Genomic DNA, 24,125 nt, shown 5'->3' on the forward strand with positions numbered 1-24,125 from the left:
AGAAAGCTGATAGAGTTATGTTAATAGCAGACAAAGAGGACTTAGTGGGAAAAATACTAGGTAACAAGTGCACTTGGTAAAAATAGATAAAGGAGTTGATTGGCTTCTGGTTGCAAATTTGTGCAATCTATTGGACCTGAATATATGCCTACTTGGACGATGTGCGGGGATGTAGGGGGGGCAGGCGTGGGGGTGGGGTGGGGTGGGGTGGGGGTATGGTGGTGGTGGGGTGCCCTCCCTGAGCACAGTGGCGCTGCAGTCCAGTGTCTGGCACCCAGGCCCCCTGGCCGGCCCTGCGCCTACTAGGGAGCTGTGCTCTTTGCCCAGCACCTTCGCTGGGAGCCTCTTAGCAGGGACCCGCGGCAGCCACCTCCTCCAGGGCAGGGCCGAGGCGCCTTTCCTGGTCAGACTAGGAACAACCCTCCTACTCCTCCTCTGCTCCTGGTCCCCACTACCGCGGCCTTTGGGGAGGAGGATGTGCACCGGAGAGAGGGGTCCCCGTGTCTCCTGATCCTTCACCCTGCACCTTTGCACCGGGCAGCAGGAGCTCGGAAGCTGGTGCACTGTGTGTTCCTCCTCTTGCTTCCAGAGAGCAGCAGGGTGAGCAGTGAGGCTGTGTTTTTTCCTGCCTTCGTTGACCACTTGGACACCTGGCTGCACAGCTGCCCGCCTGACAGGATTAATCCAGCAGGAAGTTCTGACAGTGCACGTCCCTAATGCGGCAACCTGTGGTCACAAAAAGCAAAAATGAGTAGATGCTGGGCACCTGTGGTGGTGTGACATTCGTGCAGAAAAACTCCTCGTGCAAAAGCACAGCTCAGGGAGCTCGGGGAAGCCAGCCGGTTGGTGGACCTGACCCGCACACCTCACCTGCACCTCCACAGGTCCCGAGAACCCCTGGGCCCTGTTGTCCGCCCCGAGGGTCACTGCTGTTCTGATGGCCAGTGACCATGGGTTAGGTTGTCTGTGGTTAGGCCCTATGCAATGGAACCGTCGGGGTGTGCTGTGCTTGGCGTCCCTCCCTGATGCTGTATTTGTTCAGTGTATTTTAAAACGTCTTCCCAGTGTTCACTTGCTGTTTTCTTATTTTAGATGTTTTAGAAACAAATTATGAGAGCTTACGTGTACTAAATGTGGAAAGAAATGGAAATATTATTTATACTTACAAGGTATGTTTATGTTCCCTTCTTATTGTGTAAAATACAGAATATAAGATTTACTATTTAAATTACTTGTGCTATCATTTTACAGAATTCTATCCTGAACCGTTAGTCTTTAACATTATGAATTTAATCATGACATTGTGTTGTGTGTATGTGTGTGTGTGTGTGTGTGATATTGAATAATGACTGAAATTCAGTCTTATGAAATGTTTCTCTTCTGTCTCCGTCTCTGTGTCTGTCTGTCTGTCTGTCTCTCTCCTCACTACTGTGGAGTGAACCCAGGGCCTTCTTTTTAAAATGAGATAAAACTGCATATCTGAAGTTCAAAATTTTTAAATAAATGAGCAACTTCATTTTCCAGAGGGAAAATGTCAAGATATTTAAAACTAATTAATTTTGTTTCTGAGAACATGTTAAATATGACTGTCTATTCAGAACTGGATGTTCCTTTCAATAAACCAACAGAAATTAGTAGTACAATTATTTCAGCTATCTTGTGTACATATGTATATATATTTTTTCCCCTTCCTTCTTTCTTTCTTTTCTCCTTTCTCTTGTCCCAGTTGTTCTTTCCTTTTGAGCAGTTTCTTTATTCAAAGGAACGGTTAATGCTTAATTTTTTTCTTAAAAAAATTTCTTGACCAATTTTGAATGCTTCTATCTGGTAATCTGAATAACTACTTTGAAGATAACAATATGCAATATAACAACCTTTGTTGATTTCTTATCATCTTGTTTTGAAATTCTGTACCATTTTTAATGTTTTTTAAAATTTTTGTTTTCTTTAACATAAAAAATAGAATTATCAAAAAAAGAACTGGATGTCCTAGGATTTTTGCGGCATTATTTAACAGCATATTCAGGGTTAAAGACTCAGAAAAAATGAGCTTTACTGATAAGTGTATTATAGTAGGGATAGATGAAAGGCTATTTCCAATGGCCACTCTGATCTGCACAGTTAGTCACAGTGATTTTTTCCCCTTTTGGTTAAGAGAAGTTATTAAAGTTTAGCTAAGGATAGTTGTCTTAGTTACTTTTCTCTGGTTGCTGAGACAAAATACCCAATGCCCAAAATAAAGGAAGGAAAGGTTTATTTAGCTTACAGTTTATGGAGGTTTCAGTCCATACTTGGCTGGCTCCGAGGCAGAAGATAACAAAGCAACAAGAGCAAAGGGGGAAACGGCAGCCGAACGGCAAAGCAGCCAGAGCAAAAAGGAGGAATCGAGGCAAGCAGCTTCTTTCCCTCCTTTACATTGTAAACAGGCTACCCCCACCTAAGGGGCGTGTAGCTCTCACATAATCTCCATGCCCTCCTCTTCCACAGACTCAGGATGTATACAAAGTAAGCACCCTGGCTTCATGCTGAGTCACTTAGCCAAACCTCTAGACTCCCCAAGTTGACACAATGTATCAACCATAACAATAGTGCATGTAAAGAATTATATACTTTAGCGGGTTTGACCTTTAAGAATTTCATGGACCCATCCCATTATCCACCATACACATTTACATAGAGATAGAATTAGAGTCACAAAAAGACTGATTCATTGACCACGCCCATTCCCACTGGGCAGGGTCCCCACTTACTGAGCTCCCTGATACCGACCCCCTTTGCTCCTTGAGCCCCGATGACAGCTGAGTGAGGTCCCGTCTGTTTCGGACATGCACAGTGAGCTTCCTTTCAAGAGCTTGTTGCTAAGACTGGTTCAGTTACTACTGCAGGTTTGTTTTAAAACTAGCGACAAACTAACTTCTTTAACAGTGACATTTGGGTATTTTTCTTCTTTTCTTTTTTGTAGGATGAAAAGAGAAATGTGGTCTTTGGATTATATGATTGTCAAACCAGACAAAATGAGGTAAAAAAAAAAAATCATCATAAGCTATAGATTATTCATTGTTTACTGCTTGTGAAGTTTTCTTTTTTTATTCCTGTTTGCTAGAAATAAATCCCAGTTTTGTTTCCTAGAAACTTATTTCTTTGCCTCCCTTCTCTTCTGCTGTGTCTTTACTATTTCTCAGCTCCATTATCTTAAAAAAAATGCAAACACATTAGAACCAAAACACCAGCGAAAGTCTCAGTCCTTTGAGATTTAAGTAAAAATGGCTCAAAACAAATTTCTAATAGTCTGTAAAAAAGTAGAGTCGAATGACCGCCCTAAAATGTGTATGCTCCATGTCATTCATAATAACTTCCAGCTCTGAGTTCTACCTCTGCTCAGCCTTACTTTTTTTTTGCTTTTCATTCCTTCTCAAAAATTCATGGATTTTTGGGATGAAAAAAACTCAGTTACGGAACTTAGCCCTCTTAAGTTTTTCCCCCAAACTACTCACATAACGCATAGGTTGATGTGGACAAAGTCTGTCTCATTCTGGAGAAAAATGGTGGGAGTCATTTTGTGCCCACATAAAAACAATTTAGAATTTAATATTAGACATCCTTGAACTTAAATATTCTTTATCAACTCCACTTTTCTCATAGGTCACCTCACTCTTTGGGGTTCCATTATGTTGTTTGGTGAATTCTCTTTTCCTTTCTTCTATCCCTTTGTCTCACACTCATTCATTCACTCATTTTCTCACTCTCTTATTCACTGACCCAACAGTGATTCCTGTGAGGAGCTGGACACACAGTGGTGACCAGGACAAATCCTGTCACAGTACAGTCTTGGGAAAGAGAAGACAAAATCTCTGGCTTTACTGCAATCTTCAGCTTAATTTCCAAGAGGTCTGCATTCTGGGAAGGTTGGCGAGAGGAGGGCCTAGCCTCTGTCAACCTGGTTGTATTGGGCACTGCCATCTCCTGTGTGTGTGTCCGGCTCTCCTGAGACTGTACGTGCTCAGCAGGAAGGAGTGTTCTGTGTACTGGTGTGTTCCATCCCTACTGCTCTAGCTGACTGCCTCGTGAGTGGTGGGAATCCAGGAAGTGTTTTCAATGGGTTGACAATGTAGGTTCTCTCCATAGCAGCTACTTTTATTTTCCAGTGACAAAGCTGGATTTCAAAATATGAAGATTATTCCCCAAAATAAATTGGTTAAAGGATAAATTAATGAGAAATTTAAACAGCTTTTTAAAATAATTGACTCTTACTACTGTAACAGATTAACTCACTACAACAGAGTACCTGAGACTTAGTTAATTATAAAAAACAAAGATTTAGTTCTTACAGTTCTGGATGCTGGGAAGTCCAAGGGCAAGAGGCCCACATCTGATGAAGGTCTGCTCAGGAGTTGGAAGGGAGAGAGTGAGAACATGGAGTGGGGGACGACAATGACGACTTGCTCTTATAACAAACCTGCTCTTGCAGTAACTAACACATCACAGTCACAACAGCACTAACAGCAGGGCAGAAGCCAAAATGTCTCCTTGCCAAAACTGAAATATTTTCAGTCATCAATTATTATATCCTCATATCTTTTTCATGGATTCTGATTGTGTGAATGTTAGATCTTTTGTCATAGTTTCACCTCTGACATTTTGTTCCTTTCTCCTTCCCCCAGTTTATTTTCTTGTTAGAAAATTTTCATTATTTTATTTTCAAATGTGCTGATTCTTTTACCTACCATCTTGTTGCATCTATCCAGTCAGGATTTTTTTTGAATATGATTATTGTATTTTACAGTTGTAAAGTTTCCTCTTTTTCATTTACTCTATTTCCTTGCTGAGATTTCTTTTTTATTTTGTTCCAAGCCATTTGTAATTACTTACGGATGTATTTTTATTATGGCTACTTAAGACACTTCACCAGAGCAGCCCAGTGTCTGTCATCTGAGTGTCCGCACCTGTGGTTCTTTCTTAGTTTTGGTGAGACACGTGGTTTTCTATCATTTCACGACACTTTGTGCACTATGTGTGCATGCTGGATCTTACTGAAGTCTTCTGTTCGGCTCTCCTGCTCGGACTCTGCTGGCTGGGAAGTGGGGAGCACAGCCTTGTTTCTGTCAGGCCGGGGTGAAGGCCAGGGCCCCCGGGTGGCCTCCTTTGACTGTTGAGAGAAGAGCCTTGCTCCAGGGACTCCAGGCTGCCCCCTAGGCCTCTCAGCAGGTGGGGATGGTGGGTGGAAGGTGGAGGCCTCGTTGGCACTGGGTGGTAGTGAAAGTTTTGGTTTCCGTTTAGCACTTGGCACCCACCCTTGTCATGAAACGGTACCTCCTTAGAGCCAGGTTGGGTGGGAGCCCAGGATTCCCTCAGAGCTTTGCTGAGCTTTTGGGTGGGAGGAGGGTCCTTCTACCAACTGGGGACAAAAGTCCTGGTTTCCTTCATGGTCTTTTCTGGTAACACTAGGTCAGGTGGGAGAAGGGTGTTTTGTCATAGCTACACAAGGTGGGGGTCTAGGTACCCCTTTGTTGGTAGAGGTAAGTGCATTTTTTTTTTTTTTTTTGGTTTTTCTCTGGTACTGGGAACCAAACTCATGACCTTGCACTTGCCAGGCAGGCGCTTTGCCGCTGAGCTAAATCTCCAGCCCCTGTTGGTAGAGGTCAGAACAGGATTGTATTTTTCCCTGTGGTATGTGGCTGGAATAAGGTAAGTGTCGTCTAAAAGGTTTCTCTCTTGCTAAATTTCCTCTTTCCTGTTTCCTTGGCTAGAGTGTGATGCCTCAGGCCTAGAATGTCTGCCTTTTTTCCCCATTCAGTGCCTGGGATTGAACCCATGGCCCTTTGCGTGCCAGGCAAGTGCTCTGTACTGACCTTTGACCACCCTGCTCTGCCCCTGCCTTGTTTGTTTCTGCTTTTCAAAGTCTTCCTAGGCTTGTTTTATGTAATACCCAGGGATTTTAGCTCTACTTAGTGGGAGGAGTAGGAGGAAGTGGGTTTCTTCTACGCTGGTCTCACTCTTTGAAGTTTTAACTGAATAATCCATCCTCTCTCCCAGCAAGTGGGAAGTGACATATAACTTATGCACAAGTAAGCACAACCCCATACCTTTCTTCCTCACTCTCTGTCATCTCCTCTACTTCCTTTTATGGGGCCCACCCCGGGATCCCCGCAGGAGTGAATGTGACATAAGCTGGTGGAAGACAAGTTTAGAACAAGCTTGGTTGGGAACTTAGGGCAGGGACTCTTTCCCACTGGGTTTGGTGACATGGGAGTGCAAGGTTGGAACTGCTGTGATTTGGGGACTAGAGCTGCGAGCTGCGCTGTGTGGAGGCTGTGAGAATGTCTTAAACCCTGAAAACTGAAAGATGGGTATATCCGGCTCTGGATCAAGCCCTTGCTGAAGCCGTGTACCCCACACTGTTCAGTTCCGTGAGCTGCTCTGGAATTCTCTTTTGCATAAGCTCATTTCAGGAAGGTTTTCTGATGCTCTTAATTGAAGAATTCAATACTTGTACAATTTGACCCAGAAATTCCACTTTGATGTTTGATTTTACAGAAATACCAGCATAGGTTTACAAAGATGAAGTTCAGAAAGGAACTACATTGGATTACAACATTGGATTGTTGTAATACTTACAAGGGGGAGGTAAACCAAATCCATATCAATATTTAGGAACCACTTTTTACATCTGTAAGACTCTAACAGCATAGAGGCACAGATTAGAAGCTAAAGAAGAGAACAATCCTTACAATCCCGGGAGAGTGGCATGATGTTCTGGTGGGGGACAGAGAGATTGAGTAACTGGTCCACAGTCACATAGGCAGCAAATAGCAGAGTCAGGATTTGAACATGGATCTAGTTTGGCTCCAAGATCTATACTTTTAGCCACTATGTTTGGTTGTCTCATGGTTAAGTTTCAGTGCTAAATATGGCGTATTTTTCTTAGAGATAAAACTCCCAATGTTTCAGCATGGATGAGCTAATTCTTGCAGGGTTCTTCAACAAAAGCTTTTGCCACAATAATACTTGGTACAGAGCTCAGTGGGAATTTATTTACATACAAATGTGATTTGATATAAAACTCCAAATTAAAAATTTTGTCTTAATAGCATCTGTATACCTTTGAGAAAGACTTGCAAGTTGTCAGTTGCTCTGTCAACAATGAGAGAACTTTACTTGGTAAGCTGAACTGTTTTATTGCTATCTCTCTGTTAAGGGTTTTTAGGGGGTTCAAAGTGTTGGATTTTGCTGTATTTTATTATTCCATAACAATGATTTTCTGGGAAAGAAATGTTCTTGAGAAATTCAGTTTGAAATTTACAATCTGGGGCTGGGAATATAGCTCAGCAGCACAGTGCCTGCCTGGCAAGCGCAAGGTTGTGAGCTAGATTCCCAGTACCAAAAAAAGAAAAAGAAATTTAGAATCTGTAGGATGCAATTGCAGAAGTGAATCTTTTGTGCTCTACCTGAATGTTCCACTGACAGATCCTCTGAACTGTCATTTGTTTCAGTTATGAAATACTAAATTTTAACAAGCCACATATAGGTCAGTTACTAATGGATTTTTTCCCCCCTCTAGCTACGAGTTTAGTTCAGTCTACTAAAGAAGGAAGAAAGAATGAGCTTCAACCAGGTAATGACATTATACTTTTTCATGTATATAGATAGATGAAAATCAATTAGATTAAATCAAATTTCAGGCATCTTTAGAACAAAAAGGCAGTGGTCATTTAAGCATGAGAAAGACTTAAAAATGTTTTGCTTTTAAGTACATAAGAAGGAACAGAAGTTAATAAGACAATAAATGGAAGAAGTCTTCAGGTGATAATTAGCACATGAAAGCTAAACAAATGCTGAGAACACTCTAGAATCCCATGGCTCGGAGCTGGTATAAGAAGTTGGACAAGTCTGGAATACTATTTTTAAGATTGTCTGGTTGAGTATTGACTACTACCTAATGGGCTATGAATAGTCCAGCAGACAAAAAGTCATCCTATTCATTTGCCAAACCTTACTGGATGGTTTAACAGCCATGTGATACTCCTGACGTTCATTTTACACTTTTTATTTAACATTCTGTGTCACCCTTCCATCGGCAACACAACAGTGTTGGTTGCCTGCTGTGTCCTGGGCACATCACATGGTTCTGGGGATGCAGTGTTTTTAGGAGGGGTGATGACCACCTCCAGGAGCTTGGTGCTCTATCCTGGGCTTCCATGGCAAACAGGTACCATGGCTGGGGGGACTATGTCCATAAGTGGAATAGACTGAGTGTAGGAAAACCGAAATGCCTTTGCTGTTTTCATTTTTATATAAAAACCAAACACGTTTCTTCTCTATGAAAAAGCCTTGCAGAGCTATCAGCATTAGGGATGGGAGGGTCATGACTCCTGAGGCTGTCTGTCATGGAGCAGTAAATCCAGTGGGGCCAGCTTTGCAATGTATTAAGAGAAGTCTGGTGTGATATTTTTTTTTCCCGAGAGAGTGGTCTGTTATGTAAAAGTCTTAATCTATACACGTTGGTGCAGATGTTTTAAAAATCCTGCTCATGTGACAGTAGTCACCTGTGGGCTGGAGCTGCCTGTGGGCCACCATTTTTCAGGCCTTGGTTCACTGGATCTCACATCAGTCCCTCACCACTCTGACCTGGGTTCTTTCCAGCTGTTCTGTTTATTTGACATTTAGATCTCCTCCTTTGTGAGCGTAGTTTCCACTCAGATGTGTCCTCCTGTGGTTGCATGTGATGGAAAAAGCCTTGTACACGATTTCCACATGAGGCTGAGGAGCAGCCCTGTGCTTCTCATGACGCACATTTCTCTGTGGAGCCAGCCTGGAGAGTCAGGGGAACCAGGGCTGAGTCTGGTGGGACGCTCCCAGAGGCCTCTGCAAAACAGATGATAGGAGATGGTGGTGGGCAGGAGGCTCCCCCTGAGACCTTGTCATTTGGGGAAAGCATCTATTCGGCAGAGCCAACAGCCAGTACAAAGGCCCCACAGCCAGACTACTTGGTAGATTCACTATTCAAGGGTAGCAAGGCTGGCACTCTGGGAGTGAGGCAGTAGGATCACAAGTTCAAGCCTAGCCTGGGTGACTTGATGAGACCTTGTCTCAAAATTAAAAAAAAAATTAAAAGGCTGGAGATGTAGCTTAGCATGAAGGCCCTGAAATACCAGGAAGGTACTTGGGTTCCGTCTCAAGTACCACAAGGGAAAAATCGAGCAGGGCAATGCATCTGGGCTAGAGTGGTCAAGAGAAAGAGTGGAAAAAACTGAGGCCAAGGGAAAATGGGATGAGGTACAGGCTGACCATGCGGCCCCTAGGAGCCATGGTAAAGACGGGGCCTTTGCTGCGGGGGAAAATGAGAATCGGTGTGGACTGTGAGTGGGACTGACCTGGCTTCCTTTATAAAAGGAGTGCTGCAGCTGCTGCGTAGAGAACAGGCTGCAGGAGCATGGAGGAGCTGGTTAATGAGCTGTTAAAAGAGCCCAGTGTCTTGGCTGGGGTAGGAGTAGGGAAAAGAGGTGGTATTTGGACATAGAGTGTTGAGAAGATGGACTTGTCAGGATTGGCTTCTGGATTTGATAAGCACATGAGAAAAAGACACAGGTCAAGATGACTCACTCCAGGCTTTATGGCAGGAACAGGAGTGTGTGTGTGTGTGTGTGTGTGTGTGTGTGTGTGTGTACGTGCATGAGTGCTTGCACGCATCCGGTGGGAGGAGGAGAGAAGGGTTTGGCTTTGGACGAGCTCCATGTGAGGTGCCAGCAGACACTGGTAGAGATGGAGGCGGGATTCGAGGCAGAGGCTCAGGGGAGGACTGGGCTGGGGAGAGCTGGGCTGGGTGGAGATGATGCCTTATGGAGTCACCAGCGTTCACTGTGGGAAGGTTTCGTGCTGTTCAGTTCCGATTTCAGAAATGCTGGAGCCAGCACAATTGGATCTATTATAATGTTTTGTCCTTTGAACAGGTATTTTGGAGAGGTTTATTTTGTCTGCCCATGAGTGACCTTAGAAGTCATTTGATTAAAAAGCGTAGGTTGCCACAAGGTGTTGTTAACACTCTCACTTACCGTAAGATTTTCCATTGCAAAGGAGACCAACTATGACACCCTTCAAACAAAACAGAGATCTTTGATCCACATGCTTTACAAAGCAGTTTTTTTCCCCAGTACTGGGGGTTGAACCCAACCAAGGCCTTTGCATTGAGCTATACCCCCAGCCAATTTTTATTTTTGTTTTGGAACAGGGTCCTGCTAAGTCCCTGAGTTACCCAGGCCGTGCTTGAACTTGGTGGTCCTCCTGGAGTGCTGAGGTGACAGGCGTGCACCACCGCCCACTTGTTTGGTTTTTTAAATCAACAGAGCTTCTCCCCTGGCTGTGCCCTAGCTGAGTTAACCTTTGATTTAGGAAATGGTCCCGCACAGGGAGCCACAGGCAGCTGTCCCCTCTGCCCCTCCCTGTGGAGTTGCGTCTGTCAGAGGCGCAGTAGATCCCCACTGGGTGGAAGTTGGGGTGATTGCATATGTCAAGGCCCCAGTGCCCTTGACACTCCCCAGAGCCCCACACCATTAAGGACGGTTCAGCCCCCCAGATGTTCCCCAAGCTCGATTCTGCTCAGGAACCCCAGTAACCAGCACTCCTCCAGGCCCCACTGTCCTACCCATCACCATTTCCGGAAATGCACCTCACCTGCATGGGACAGGACCCCCCTCCAAATCCCGGTCATGCCTGGTGCATCTTGTCCTCCAGTGATGCCCTTCCAGGCTCTACCTGTTTTATATATATATATAGTTGTTTTGTTGGACCTGTGCATAGCACACCTTCTTTCCTTTCTCACCCGCTTATGTCCCCTCCCTTCCCCTTCCCTACATTGCTTTGTTCCCCCTCCCATTTGCAAAAGATCTAGCTCCTTATCTCCTAGTGCCTGTCTTTTATTTTGGTCTTTACTTATAGTTGGGCTTCTTATATAAGAGGAACCATGTGATATTGAAGTTAGTGTGTCTGATTTATTTCACTTAACAGTATGGCCCAAGGTGCATCTATTTTCCTACAAGTGACTCCAGTTTATCCTCCTCTATGGCAGAGCAGTACTCCATCATGTATAAACACCACATTTCCTTTATCCATTCACCTGTGGGTGGGCATTTAGCTGCTATTACTTGTGCTGCTGCACACATGGGTATGCGTGGGTCACTAGTATGATATCAACGCTTTCGGGAAGATACCTTGGAAGGGACATGGCACTACTCTGCCAAAAAGAAGGATAAGCTTGTTTTTCCTCCCCACTTACAAAAGATGAACTTTTAGGAGAAGAGATGAATAATCTCTGTACCATTTAATATATTAATTTAGTGACACACTTAGAAGTGACATGTCAGTAGGTAAAGTTACTTTCTCCCTCATTTCACCTTTCATAGAACATTTCTAGTCTGTTTTTCTTCATGAGTGTCTTTGACATCAATGGCTTTCTTATTCCTGGTGCCAGTTTTTGAGGCACTCAGCAGATTCCCAAAGCACCACAGCTTCACCTCTCTCCCACTTGTGGGGAATACAGCCCGTCCAGATTGATGTAAAATCCTCTCACCAGGTTATTGTCCAAAGCTGCAAGTCCTCATTTATCAAACATTTGCTTTTTGTTCTATAGTTATGTGCTTGTGATTCCACATAATAACTTACTTGCTATCTTGCCCTTTCCCTTCTTCCCTCCCCCCTCTCCCTCCCTCCCCCTCCCTCCTTCCTTCCTTCCTTCCTTCCTTCCTTCCTTCCTTCCTTCCTTCCTTCCTCCTTCCTTCCTCTTCCTTCCTCTTCCTTCCTTCTTTCCTTCCTTCCTTCCTCCTTCTTTCCTCTTCCTTCTTTCTTTCCTTCCTTCCATCCTTCCTCCCTTCCTTCCTTCCTTCCTTCCTTCCTTCCTTCCCTCTCTTTTGCCTACTGAGGATAGAGTCCAGGGCCTTTACACTGAGCCACATCCCTAGCTAAGTTGCTCAGGCTGGGCTCAAACTCTTTGTTCTCCTGCCTCAGCCTCCCAGGTGCTGGAATTAGGGGTGTGCATCTCCACACCTGGCTGAGGTTCCTTTGTTAAATATCAAAAAAATGATGTTGATTCTAGGCTGCTTGCCATCTCCAGATTGTACACTGCAATGCAATATAAAGTCCTCACAAGCATCAGACTACATTGACGTCTTAAGAATTCAAGTTCAAGGCAGGGCCTTTTTTTCTGGGGTTGCTCTTGGGCACGGCAACTTGGACCTAAATGTGGATGTCAGTGGTCACCCACTCAAGCCAGGGACTTCCTCCTTGTTGCTATCTTTTGTGTCATTTGCTGAGATGTGACACTGAGGACCTAAATGGTCACCATCAATGCCCCTCGAGTTCTGTTCCTGTGGGAAACCCGGCCACTGTCCTGCTGATAGCTACGTGCATGCTCATACACCAGAAATGTCTTCACACTTTTACAAGTAAGAGATGTTTGCTACTGTGCTGCAGAGTTGGAGGGACCCTGAACCAAGGGCTGCTCACGCAGACTTAAAAGCCTAGAGGGCTTGTGAGCTGTGGTGAAAATGGTCAGTGAAGGCCAGGAACCGTTCCTCCCTCTGCACACCTGGTCTTCATCCTACCATGTCTGTCTGTCTGTTTATCTGTCTGTCTGTATCTTTCCTCTGTGGCACTGGGGATTGAATCCAGGACCTCATGCATGCTAGGCAAGTGCTCTACCACTGAGCTACATCTCTAGCCCCTACTGTGCATTTAAGACACGTCAAAGTAAATTAGGATGATTCCACTTCCTTAAGGAATCGCTAATGTAGTAGGAAACCCACATTTTCAAAATTCAGACATGTCTATTTGTGAATCTCAAAATCATGATAACTTAGGGGAGAAATGAGGCCCATTAGAATCAAGCTTGTGCATTGCTGGCGAGAGTCCAAAGACTGATAATCTTCGATTTCAGAAACCCCTTGTACTTAAATCGATGCATTTCTCCCCCTGTGCCTACTGTTATTTCCAGGGTTGTTCAAGACTTCCCTCTTGACATTTGCATTCTTTGGGTGTTCTGTGTTTCTCACAGTAAAATAGCATTGTTAGGAGTCCTGAGGATACGGGGTGCAGGTCCTTTGCTAGCTGATTGCTCTTTTGGGGTCTTTGAGCTGCCCATGTCCCTGAAGAGTGGACCTGTGGATAGAATTACAGTGTATTTCATCTTAAGGGAGTTTAAGGTGATGGGAGAATTGTTTTGCTAGTTTACAGTCGGTGTAATGGAATTCGCGAACAATCCCTCTCCCTGTATGCTTTGGAAAAGATAACGCATGCTACACAAATAAATCTTTCCTGAAAGCCTCCTTTTCCCTGCAGGGTCAAAGTGCTTAACTTTGCTGGTGGAAATCTTCCCTGTGAACTATGTGAAGGTCCTCAAAGCCGTGGACAGCTGTATTTGGGTACAGGTGAGTGCCCTGGCCAGTGAACACTTGTCTCATTGTCAGAAGGTAGGAAGCGATGTTTGCAGAAGCGTTCACACCCCAGGGCACATCTCATCCTCCGCTGGTCTTATGGAGGGAAAGGCCGGAGCCGGACTCTTCCTTGCCAAATGCAAATTAAGTTACAAAATCTACCAGCTCCTCGGCTCTCTTCATTGGATGAAATATCAAATATTAAAACACGTTTATAATAAGCTTTGAAGTAGTTAATTCAGTGTCTTCACGCGGCTCACAGACTAATTGCCTATGGTTAAATGAGTTAATCCCTGAAGGTAGCACCCGTGTGCGTTGAGACAGGAGCACTCTTACAGGAGCAGTCAGTCGGCGTTCCTTGCGGGCTCTGTGTGTGAATTTTACTTGCCGAACTGTTTTCGTAACTGCAATGTGGCGCTTCCCCAGCCCTCGCGGACAGACGTGCGCTGAGAGGTGAGGAAATCGCAGTCCTTCGCCCTGCACGTTCCCAGCCCGGCCTGTTGCCACGGCTGGCTCTCCCTCCAAAAAAAGTCCCGTCTGCGAGAGCCAGTGCCACACGTTGGGGTTTTTGCACTTACTGCTGATTTCATTGAGGCGGCCTCCAGGGTTGCCCTCGAGTGCAGTCTCACATTCCTAGGTGCAAACGGGCCGAGGTGCGCCAGGCTTCATCCGGCCCCGGTTACCAGGCTCTCGCCTGAGCTCCACGTTCAAAGTCAACAGTGTATGTGACACGAGGTGTCTTCGAACAGCAGCTACCACAAATGACAAGAGTCAGCTAGGGGCCATGCTGTGGCTCAGTGTCCCTGTGCTTAAGTTCCCTTTCTGCTCCAGGGTCAAACATTGCTTTTAGTACCAACTGGTGTCTCCTGCAGTTCCTGCCTCTTCCTGGCTCCCACTCCCTGAGGGCAGGCACGGGGCTCGCTAACTCGGGGGCGCTAGGAGCTCCCCTGCCAGTTGTCCCCAGGGGTGCAGTGTCCCCTGCACTCCTGAGCTGTCCTTCCCTCCCCTCGGCAGCCACTCTGTCTGCGTGCCATCAGGGCAGGGGAGACTGTGGGACAGGGCGCACTTCCCTTTTCTGCTTGTTTTGCGGCTTCCTTGGCAACCTCACCCAGGGCAAAGGATGGAGACATGGGAGGAAGTGGAAGAGCAGAGCCGGGGAAAGAGGAAAGAGGCTTTCAGGAGTATGTGCTTGTGCAGCTTAAAAGCTACTAAAAGTCGTGTGCTGTTCAATGGTAAAAATGATGAATTTTGTTAAGCAAACTTTGTTTCAGTTAAACAAACTGAAAGTGTATGATGCAAGACAGCAGGTCAAAGAAAAACCTGCGCTCAAACTGGAATTTGTGTTCATTCTGTGGGGTCATCTCAGTTCTCAGCCTTGTGCAGAACGAGGAGAGGAGGAGAGAGGAGGGGGAAAGAGGGAAAGGGAGAGAGACAGAGAGAGGGGGAGGAGAAAGGGGAAGGAGGGAGAGGGGGAGAAAGACAGACAGACAGAGGGAGAGAGTCCTCGAAGCCCTCACCATGGCTGATCTTCACTCTCTCCCTCCTCTGCCTCACCCCACCCAGAGAAATGCCGTCCCGAAGCCCACTGACTCCATCTCCTTTCTCTTACCAAACCACCCCCAGTGGTTTCCAGGCGCGCACATCCCCGTCAGCGCTTGCGTTCTCTGTCACCTTTCAGCAGGATGGTGGTGGTGGGTGGGGCCGGGACCCAGTGTGGTGCCCTGTGAGGGTCCCTGCCAGGGTGCTGCGCATCTCCTGGGTAGCTGCAGTGGGGAGACACACACCTGTGTCCACGCCAACTCTTCCTGCCTCCCAGAGACAAGAATTGACCTCCGAGTCTGTCTCCACGTTTGTGAAGATAGGTGTCTTCCTAAGCATGTATGACACCTGTCCAGATTTCTATTTAAAATGCAAAAAGCCACCTGGATGCTTTTGTGAGAACTGTGTTTGACACTTCTTGTGGTTTTGACCTTCTGGCCTTGATCTAGGGTTGCCTCACAGGCACCACCTAACTGGAGTTTAGAAATCACATTTTTACCAGCTGACCCGGGAAGATCAAGCAGAGGCTTAGAGGTTGGCGTTTATGGCTCGTCTGTAACTCATGTTCGCAAGCAGCCGTGGCCAGCTGCCTCTGTAGTTCCTGAAGCCCATGCCATCTGCTGTGGGAAATTGCCTCATGCAGGGTGCACATCTCAGCCTGTCCTTCAGCCTGGCACCCAGGGCACCGCCCCGTGTGTGGACCGCCTCACCAGGCGTGAGAATTAGCTCTGCACTACTTTCGTAGCCAAACTCGGCATTGCTGCCTTGTCTATAATTTTAAGGCTATTGCTGTGAGAATGGTGTGTAGTTCATGTTGTTTTTCACTTCTAAAAGGTGGACTTGGCTATAAATACTTAAAGAAACCAGTTCTATTTCCACTTTACTCTTATGAAAAGTTAGAGAACCAAGTAATATATTTTATGAAAAATTTCCCTAAGTTTTGGTGAGAGCCATGGGTATAAAGCCAAGAAATAAAAGGTTACTCTGTCTTTTGATAATGTTTTAAGTTTTGTGGGGGGAAAGAACAAATTCACTGGGGGATCTTACGTAGTGAGCTGTCTTTCTTGCCATAAAATGAAATGGCTGATTTAAAGTCACCATTTGGGTGGTGAAAAAATTGAACCCGTGGAGTCATCCCATGACCAACTTTGCTTCATTGTCTCAGCTGACGGGCTCAGGCCTTGTGGTGCTGGTGCCTGCTTTGCATGGCTGCGGCCCCATGGGGGAGACCATAAAAGAGAAATGAGGGAGACCCCCTCCCACAGAAGTCATTTTGTCTCTGAGGCTTTTAACCACTCTGTGACTCACTGTTTTTTCCTGGAAAGTCCCGGCCATATTCTGCTTTGTTTCTTGGGTGTGGGACTTCAGCGGCTGAGTGGGGAGTATGTTTGCTCGGCTCTCAAATGACATGCCTGAGGTCTAGTTGCGCACCAGATATATTGATCCCTCTGTGTGTGATAGAATATAACGTATCAGCACTGTTTGCATTGCTTCTGGCTGTCTTCAGAATCCAGTGTTCCCAGTAGGAAGCTCTATCACTAGAAGCAGCTTTAACCTTTGCCTCATAATTTACGTGAATGGTGATAGTGTTGTACCAGAGATCAACTTCCCTCTGGGAAACTAAGGCCCTCAAAGTGTTCCTCTTCTGTTTACTTGGGTCTGCAATGTGTGTATCTGTGTGTGCGTGTGTGCGTGCCTATGTGTGTGTGTGGGCATGCCTGTAATTCCCCTAAACTACCCTGTGGGTCCCAGTCCCTATATGGTATGTGGTAGTGGTATAATCATCAGACACAACGTTTTCCCCCTTGTGATATGGGGATGGAACCAGGGCTATGTGTGCTCGGCAAGTGCTCTATCGCCAAGCTACCCCTTCAGCTCTTCAAATGCAATTTTTGAAGTATTTGTGCAAGAAAGGTAATCGCCTAAGATTTTGATTAACTCTCCTTTTTACAGTTTCTGTACCCACATGTGGCAAGTCATCCTCTTCCACAAAGCCACCTGTTACTGGTTTCAGAAGAGAAATGTAAGTGCATCTTTAGGTGGTGCTTGGGGGCACGTGAATGGTGCATAGTCTCGTACTGAAGTGGGGGACATGAGTGAATCTTCTAGATGTCTTTGCTGTTACCAAGGGCCCAATAGCTTTTGTCCGTTTGAGCCATAGAATCCTGTAGTGGAGCTTTTTCTTCTGGCCCAAGTGTTGCTCCCTTAAGCTCCATCTTGGGAATGATGGGCCTTTGTACACATAGATGGCCAACTTTGTCATGGTTGGTTGCTTATAGCACAGTTGTGTGGGTCCTTTTTGCCACTTTCCATCCATTATTCTTCAGGATGTCTATCACAGGGGATAGAATGATGTAAGGAAGGAGACATAGATGGAGAGAAGGGAGGCTTTGGTAGCAAGAAGACTCCCAGGGCAGATCTGAGGACACATACTAACTTGGCCAAATTCAAGTAGAGGCAAAAAAAAAAATTGTGGCAAAAGGCTGGGTCATTGCACGATGTTTTTAAATTTGGGAAGGGTGGGGAAGGACACAGTTTACTGGTAGAGCTTATCTCGTGAGCTTTCACGCTAAAGATGTAACTTTAACATAGACTTTAGGGACAGGCTTGAATTGAAGAGTCGGAGTTGTGTTCGGTCCCTATGCTTGTGCTCAGTTTTCTGTTTTGTAACTAGAACGGGCAGAAGGTAAGGGTGACAGAATCTAAGTTATTAATGATAACAAGGGACCACCTACCAAATGATTGAAAGTGTTCAGGGTGAAACTGACTCTCACACAGATGTAGCTCCCCAATATCTTGCCCAATGAGTTTTCTGTCTAGATGCACACAGACATGTGTTCGGTATCTGGAAACTGGGGGTGAGTCTTGCTAAATGAGCCCTTGTTGGCCCCGTGTGGACTGAGTGTGGGGTGCAAGCACTCACTGTGGAAGGATGGGAAGGGCTAAGTGCTTGTCTACTGCTGATAGTGAGGAGTAGGGTCTTGTGGGTCTCGAAACAGACTAAAAAGAGAGGAGGGAGAAGGTGGTTTCTACTTTTGCTTTTGTTTTCTTTTTGAGTCTCTATAGTGACATTACTGTCTTTGATAATACTGTTTTTTAGCCAGTTGTATAATCTGTATTTGTTTTATAAAATTTGCTCCCAAGTGTTCGGCAAACAGTTCTGATGTTTTTTCTTGAAGATTAAATTTATCTTTCTTCTTTTTTTTTTTTTAAGACATTGAGCAATTTCGTATCCAAGTCACCCGAGAAGATGGGAACAGAGTGGTAAAGATTTGAAATTCCTTTTGCCCCAGAGTTCTTTTCTACAAGGAACTTATTTCTAAACTGTTAAAGATGGACTAATGCTGTTGATACATAACACCTTCTTTGTCTACTGTCTTTCCAAATATAGAATTACTGTTGTAATATGTGAAGCAAAACAAAGATCCATGAAGGTGTTAATGATTTCCTTTATCTCTACCTCAGCCCAGGCCATGTCCCCTGAGGGAATTAACACACTAGGCCCACTCAAGCAAACCTGTCTACAAGGCCTCAGTTTTCTCACCTGTAAAGTAGAGGGGTTGGATTAGATGATTTCTGGAAGCTTTTGGAATCCTCTGACTTAAACTTTATGCAGTTTTGATGTCACTTGCTTAATAAATATAATCATGAAGTGTGATGTAAAACTGAAATTTAAATTCTAACAGTGAATATTTAAATTGATAAATTTTATTACATTAAAACACACATAGCCATAAATCTCCCTCAAAATACTCCTCCTCCTCCTCATTGTTCCTGTCATTTTCTGAAGCAGTTCTGAAAGTGTTCTTTCCTGAGTGTCTTTAGTTGCACTGTTGTGGCTATTTTATTTTATTTTTTATTTTTATTTATTTTATATTTATTTTATTTTTATTTTTATTTTGGTACCATGACCTCAGACTTGCCAGGCAAGCACTTATGCTGCTGAGCTATATCCCGGCCCTGTTGTGGCTATTTTAAAGTTCTGGATTGATATAGAACATTTACCATTCATGGTCATTTTGACTTTGGGGAAGAGCTGGAAGTCACACAGTGCAAGACTGGAGAACAAGGTGGATGAGGACACACTAATGTTTTCAGGAGCCTACCTTTCTGAGGACTGGCACTCAGCAGCAGCATTCACCATACTTTTGATCACACCTCATAAAGACACGTATGAAAGAGAACTTCCAGAACTGCTTCAGAAAGTGGCAAGAATGATGGGAGAAGTTTGATGTGAGGGGGAGTATTTTGGGGGGATTGATGGCAGTGTGTCTTTTACTGTAATAATTTTAAAAATTTAAACATTCACCATGTAGTTTAATCATACCTTGTCTAGTATCCTTAGCAACTTACTCTGCATTCCCCATTTCACTTTCTTTCTTTTGAAGAAGCATTCCTTGAGTATGATTCCATGCTAGAAACAAGGCACAGACAACTACAGATGCTGTGAACAAGCGCATACTCACTGGGGAGACTCTGGAATGAATTAAATGTAACTGTAATAAAAGCAAGCCAGGCAGCATGGGAATGGGGGCTCACCCTTCACCCCAGGGAGGTGAGGGGTGCTTTGTACAGGAGGCAGTGGCTATGTGAGGACTCAGAGGATGGGTAGTTAAGTACTGCTGAGAGGTAGAGCGCTCACCATACTCCCTGTGGAGGGTGTAAGATAAAAGCTGTGCTCAGGGCCACCTGGTCAGCTTCTGGCCACACTGGGTTGACTGCAGTCCTTCCCGTGCCCAGGCATCCCAGGCGCTGTCTTGGGTTGTGAAGCTTTTTTATCTGCACTGCTTGACTGAGGGTTCTGTTTGGAACAGAGAGTTACCAATATCCTCCTAGGGCAGTTATTGCTTTGTGATAGGGGTGGTCTTATCTCCAACAGACCCAGTCTGTCTGCTAAACAAGGAACAAGAATAAAGCGGTATATTTAGTGCATTTGGAAAAAAGTAATAATGCTTAACATTTTTCTGGAAAGGCTGTATGTGCATCAGAAGTAGGAGAAGTGCTACAATAAATGGAAATATTTATATGTATCATAGGTAGAACATGTAAAATAATGATTCCAGGTAGGTTCTTTTGAAATAACCATTTACTTACAACATCTTTTTGCTTCTTCAGGTAATTAAAAATTCTTGCCATCTCCCAAGAGACAGAATAGTGGAGGATTTTGTTTGGGTTCAGTGGAATATGCCCGAACAGAGATTATACTACATTGATGTAAAGGTAAAAACTAGTCTGTGGTCACTCCTGTTAATAGGAATAATATGCTTTTGACAGTATCATTGCTGTTGAACTTTATCAGTCATTACGTTTTCATTGATGAGTGCAATTGGTGAAGTTTTATTAAAAATAATGAAAAAGTTTTCATGAGTATTTCTCAAATATCTGGCTTTGTGTGTTTGTGTGCAGTGCTGGGTATTGAACCCATGGCCTCCCACGTGTGAAGCAAATATTCTACCCCTGAGCTATAACGTCAGTTTACCTTGACTACTTCTTGACAGCTTCCTTTTCTCTCTCTCTCTCATCTCCCTCTCCTCTCTTTTCCTAGTGTTTTTGTGATTGATTTTGTTTGGGGTAGGCAATATGTCACTGTTTTCTCTTGTAGAGATCAAGGGCTACCTTAAGATGCATCCAGTTCAATACAGATGAGAGCTTTGTCTTAATGGTAAGTCTGGAGAATGATCGGCTGTAGGAAGTTTTAGAAGATGCTGCCCCTTTCAAGAGAGCGGCTGTCCTGGACGACATTTTAGCATTTTGGATGTTAGTCACTTGTGTGAGCAAGTGAAAGAGTGCCTGCTACGTCCAGGCCTCACTCTGTCACAGGTGCTCAGTTACACAGGGGACGCGAAACGCGCACACATGGAATTGCCACGTGGCTCCCATGGAAGAGACAGGCGCAGGAGCAGGGCTCACTGGAGGGTAAAAGGTGTGGTCTGCAGTAGAGAGCTTTCTGTGGCTGCAACTTATTTGTCCCCAAACAATTTGCGTGTTTGTAGATTTGGGGACAATAAGAGGGTCTGGTTTAATTAGCGAAAATATAGTATTGCTCCTAGAAAGATTCTTAGGAGCGTTAGCCTGTCCTAAGGTGTCAACCTGTCCATCTTCAGCACTCCGCCTTTCTTCTTGCAGAGGACTAGTACTGGCATCTAGCACAGGGCGAGTTGATAACATCAGAAGAATTTCTTGCTCCTCTGCCTTTTATGGGTGCATGGCCTCCCTTACTGAAGTGGCCATCTGTGATTTGTAAGACACTACTGGGCCAGTGTCCTATTACATAGCCCATTTGTGATGGTCCCATCTGAGGGGACATTTGCCACGCATGAGCCCTTCAACAGATAAGCCTGTGACTGAGTGCATGTAAATATTCCAGTGGACTTCTGGGCTGAGGATTTGGGTAATCACCTTTGATGACAATGACAGTTAAACAACGTCTTCACCATCAGGCACTGCAGGACTGCCAGGCATGCCTGAGTGTCACCACTGTCACCAGTTACTGAATGCTATTATTTGAGTCCATTTTCTCCTGATTTTTTTTTTTTTTTTGGCAGTTTGAAACACCCTTGGACATACCATTAAGTGGCTCTGAATTTAAGTAAGTTATTTGATTACTTTTTATAGACACAAAATAATTACATTTATTCCTAATTCAGAATGTGCAGATAAAGGACAGTTTGATATTCTGTGTGCATCTTTTTCATATTTTTTCTCTATAAGGGATATAAACAACTTATCAAGCATGAACACCGGATTTTATGTGTAACACCAGCTGTGTTGATTTTCTTAAACCATTTATTTCCCTTTGTTTTGATCTGTGGACATGTTCTCCTTCCCACGATTAAATAAAAAGTTTGTAAGAGACTTAGAGCCCAACATCAAAGCCCTTTCTCATTGCTCTCAGGAGGATGTAACAGGTTCATCCACTTGTAGCTCAGCCAAGTATATTGCTTTGGTTTCTTTCTATTTTTCTTTCTACACAAAAGGGAAGCTTGCTTGCTTTTTCTAGAGTACTTCATGTGTAGTACAAATGCAAAACATTTTTAGAAAAAATAAGGCCATTAAGGCACAGAAGAAATGCAAGTCTGAATTAGAAAATGATTATATATATATATATATTTCACTAGCTTTATTTTATCATATATATTTAGTTGTGCCTGTTTTTGCAGGATGGTGTGTCAGAGTATATTTATTCTAAATCACAAAAAGTTATAAAAATATGAGTTGTACTATATTTTTCTTCTAAGCTGTTTATGTACCATGTATCTTTTAAAAAAATTATAGTACTTAAATTTCTCTAGGCGATGTCCCTCCTTCTGTGGGTATGGATAATGGCTCCTCACGTCATAGAGGAGGGAATGTATTTATAAATGCATTCAACCATTTCTTTTCCTTTGTGTTCCTAGGCTTGTCAACTTTGGATGTGGTTATCATGAAGAGCAGGAGAAATTGTCCAAACACCTGACTCTGTATGTTTTTACCAACCGTACAGGTAGAACTGGGCTTGTATTTATGAATTTATTCAGATATACTTGACTTCTGTATAAAATTTGGTTATTGCTGAGCTATATGTACCCTGAGAATAATGTAAATCAGCCACCCTATTGCACAGTAATCATGTGGATATAGATATACACACATATAATATACTAAATTATCTTCTCCACTATAATTTTATTAGGTGTATTAATTTTTTTATTTTTGGAACCAGGAATCAAACTCAGGACCTTGCACTTGCCAGGCAGGCACTTGTGCCCTGAGCTGTATCCCCGGCCCTCATTGGGTTTTATTCTAGTTTTTGGTGCTGCGAATTGAACCCAGGCCCTTGTACATGCTAAGTATGCATCTGCCACTGGGCAACACCCTTAACCCCTCCACTATAATTTTATATGCATGTATTCTGTCAGCGCAGGATTATCACAGCTAGCAGGATTATTGTTCTAATAGTTATTTGAACTGTTTTAGTAGAGGTGGTTGATTTGTATTTGGTCAGCTCCAATATTCTCACCTGCCCCACCTTCTCACAGATGATGCATGGGGCTCGAGCTACTTCCTGTGTCTGGCTCACTGCTGTGTTTTGGTTCTAAACCCATGGGCTTGGCTTAACAGTACTCGCTAACCTCCTGTCCTTACAGTCAGAACTTGACGCAAAGTTATTGGTGGCAGCGTTCTATCCCATCACATCTGCTTATTGTAGAAAGAGAAAATGGAAGGGGAGGAAAGACTGCCTAAAAATGAGAGGAGAGGAATATGATTAAATTAAATAAGTGAGGTAAAAGTGCTCATTATCTCAAAAATCATCTACCTAGTAAACTCTAGAAATGAAGTCTAATAGCCATTTTTAATATACCGGTGTGAGCAGACATTTACTACTTGAGTAGCATTTGGATTAAGATTTCACCCCTTTTATTAATAGGTACAATTATATAAATCAAAAATCAAAATAAAAAAAATCATGTCTCTTCAAAGCCAAATTTTTGTGGCATTCACATTAAACAGACACGCATTGAGCACTTAGTGTGTGCCAGATTTTGGAAACTCAGTGATGAGCAAAACTGACCCACTCTTTCCCAGAACAGAGGTTACCTCTTGGTGTGGATTTTGGACATTACATAAGAGCACACAGAACATTTCAATAGACTTTTGATGAATATTATGCATGAGAATCCCGGGAGGTGGCAGCATGGGACGGAGGCTGGATAGGAGAGGCTGTACCCTCAGATATAGCCTAGGCTGGGCAGCACCCCCGCTGTGCTCCACCCTCCCTGTCGTCCCGGCCCACCCCACTCCATCTCCATCCTGCAGGTTGCCTTTGTCTCACTGTGTTCCTTTAGAACCCCGCCCATTTCTTCCTGCCCAGCCTCACATGTCCCTCCATAAAGCAGCCCGGGAAGATGGAAGAAGAAGGGGACAGCAAGTTGGAGGACCTGTGTGGACTGGTAGTGGGACCCAGCGAGGGGACAGCACTGTGAGCGACAGCTGGGCGGGAGGCAGGCACCGGAACATATAGGGTTCTATCCTAGATCCTAAGAGTTGTGGGAAGTTAAACCAAAAAAAAAAAAAAAAAGAATGAAGGGGATGGGGATTTAGCTCAGCGGCAAAGCGCCTGCCTGGCAAGCGCAAGGTTGTGAGTTCGGTTCCCGGTACCGGAGAAAAAACCAAAAAAAAAAAAAA

The 24,125-nt window shown here is 44.3% G+C and overlaps 1 protein-coding gene across 1 annotated transcript in view; it reads left to right on the forward strand.

The window, feature by feature from the left end:
* Positions 1-1,092: 1,092 nt before the first annotated feature.
* The window catches only part of Gsap (gamma-secretase activating protein), a gene marked incomplete at its 5' end in the record, with an annotated part of 70,016 nt that continues 46,983 nt past the window's right edge, over positions 1,093-24,125 (forward strand). The window contains 11 exon segments of the mRNA XM_013510519.1: positions 1,093-1,169; positions 2,963-3,019; positions 7,089-7,158; positions 7,559-7,612; positions 13,327-13,415; positions 16,914-16,983; positions 18,175-18,224; positions 20,076-20,180; positions 20,563-20,622; positions 21,506-21,549; positions 22,358-22,443. Of these exon segments, the coding sequence (XP_013365973.1) occupies positions 1,093-1,169; positions 2,963-3,019; positions 7,089-7,158; positions 7,559-7,612; positions 13,327-13,415; positions 16,914-16,983; positions 18,175-18,224; positions 20,076-20,180; positions 20,563-20,622; positions 21,506-21,549; positions 22,358-22,443 (762 nt within the window).

Source organism: Chinchilla lanigera, unplaced genomic scaffold, assembly GCF_000276665.1.
Source record: "Chinchilla lanigera isolate Chin_1 unplaced genomic scaffold, ChiLan1.0 scaffold00009, whole genome shotgun sequence".
Classification (NCBI taxonomy): domain Eukaryota; kingdom Metazoa; phylum Chordata; class Mammalia; order Rodentia; family Chinchillidae; genus Chinchilla; species Chinchilla lanigera.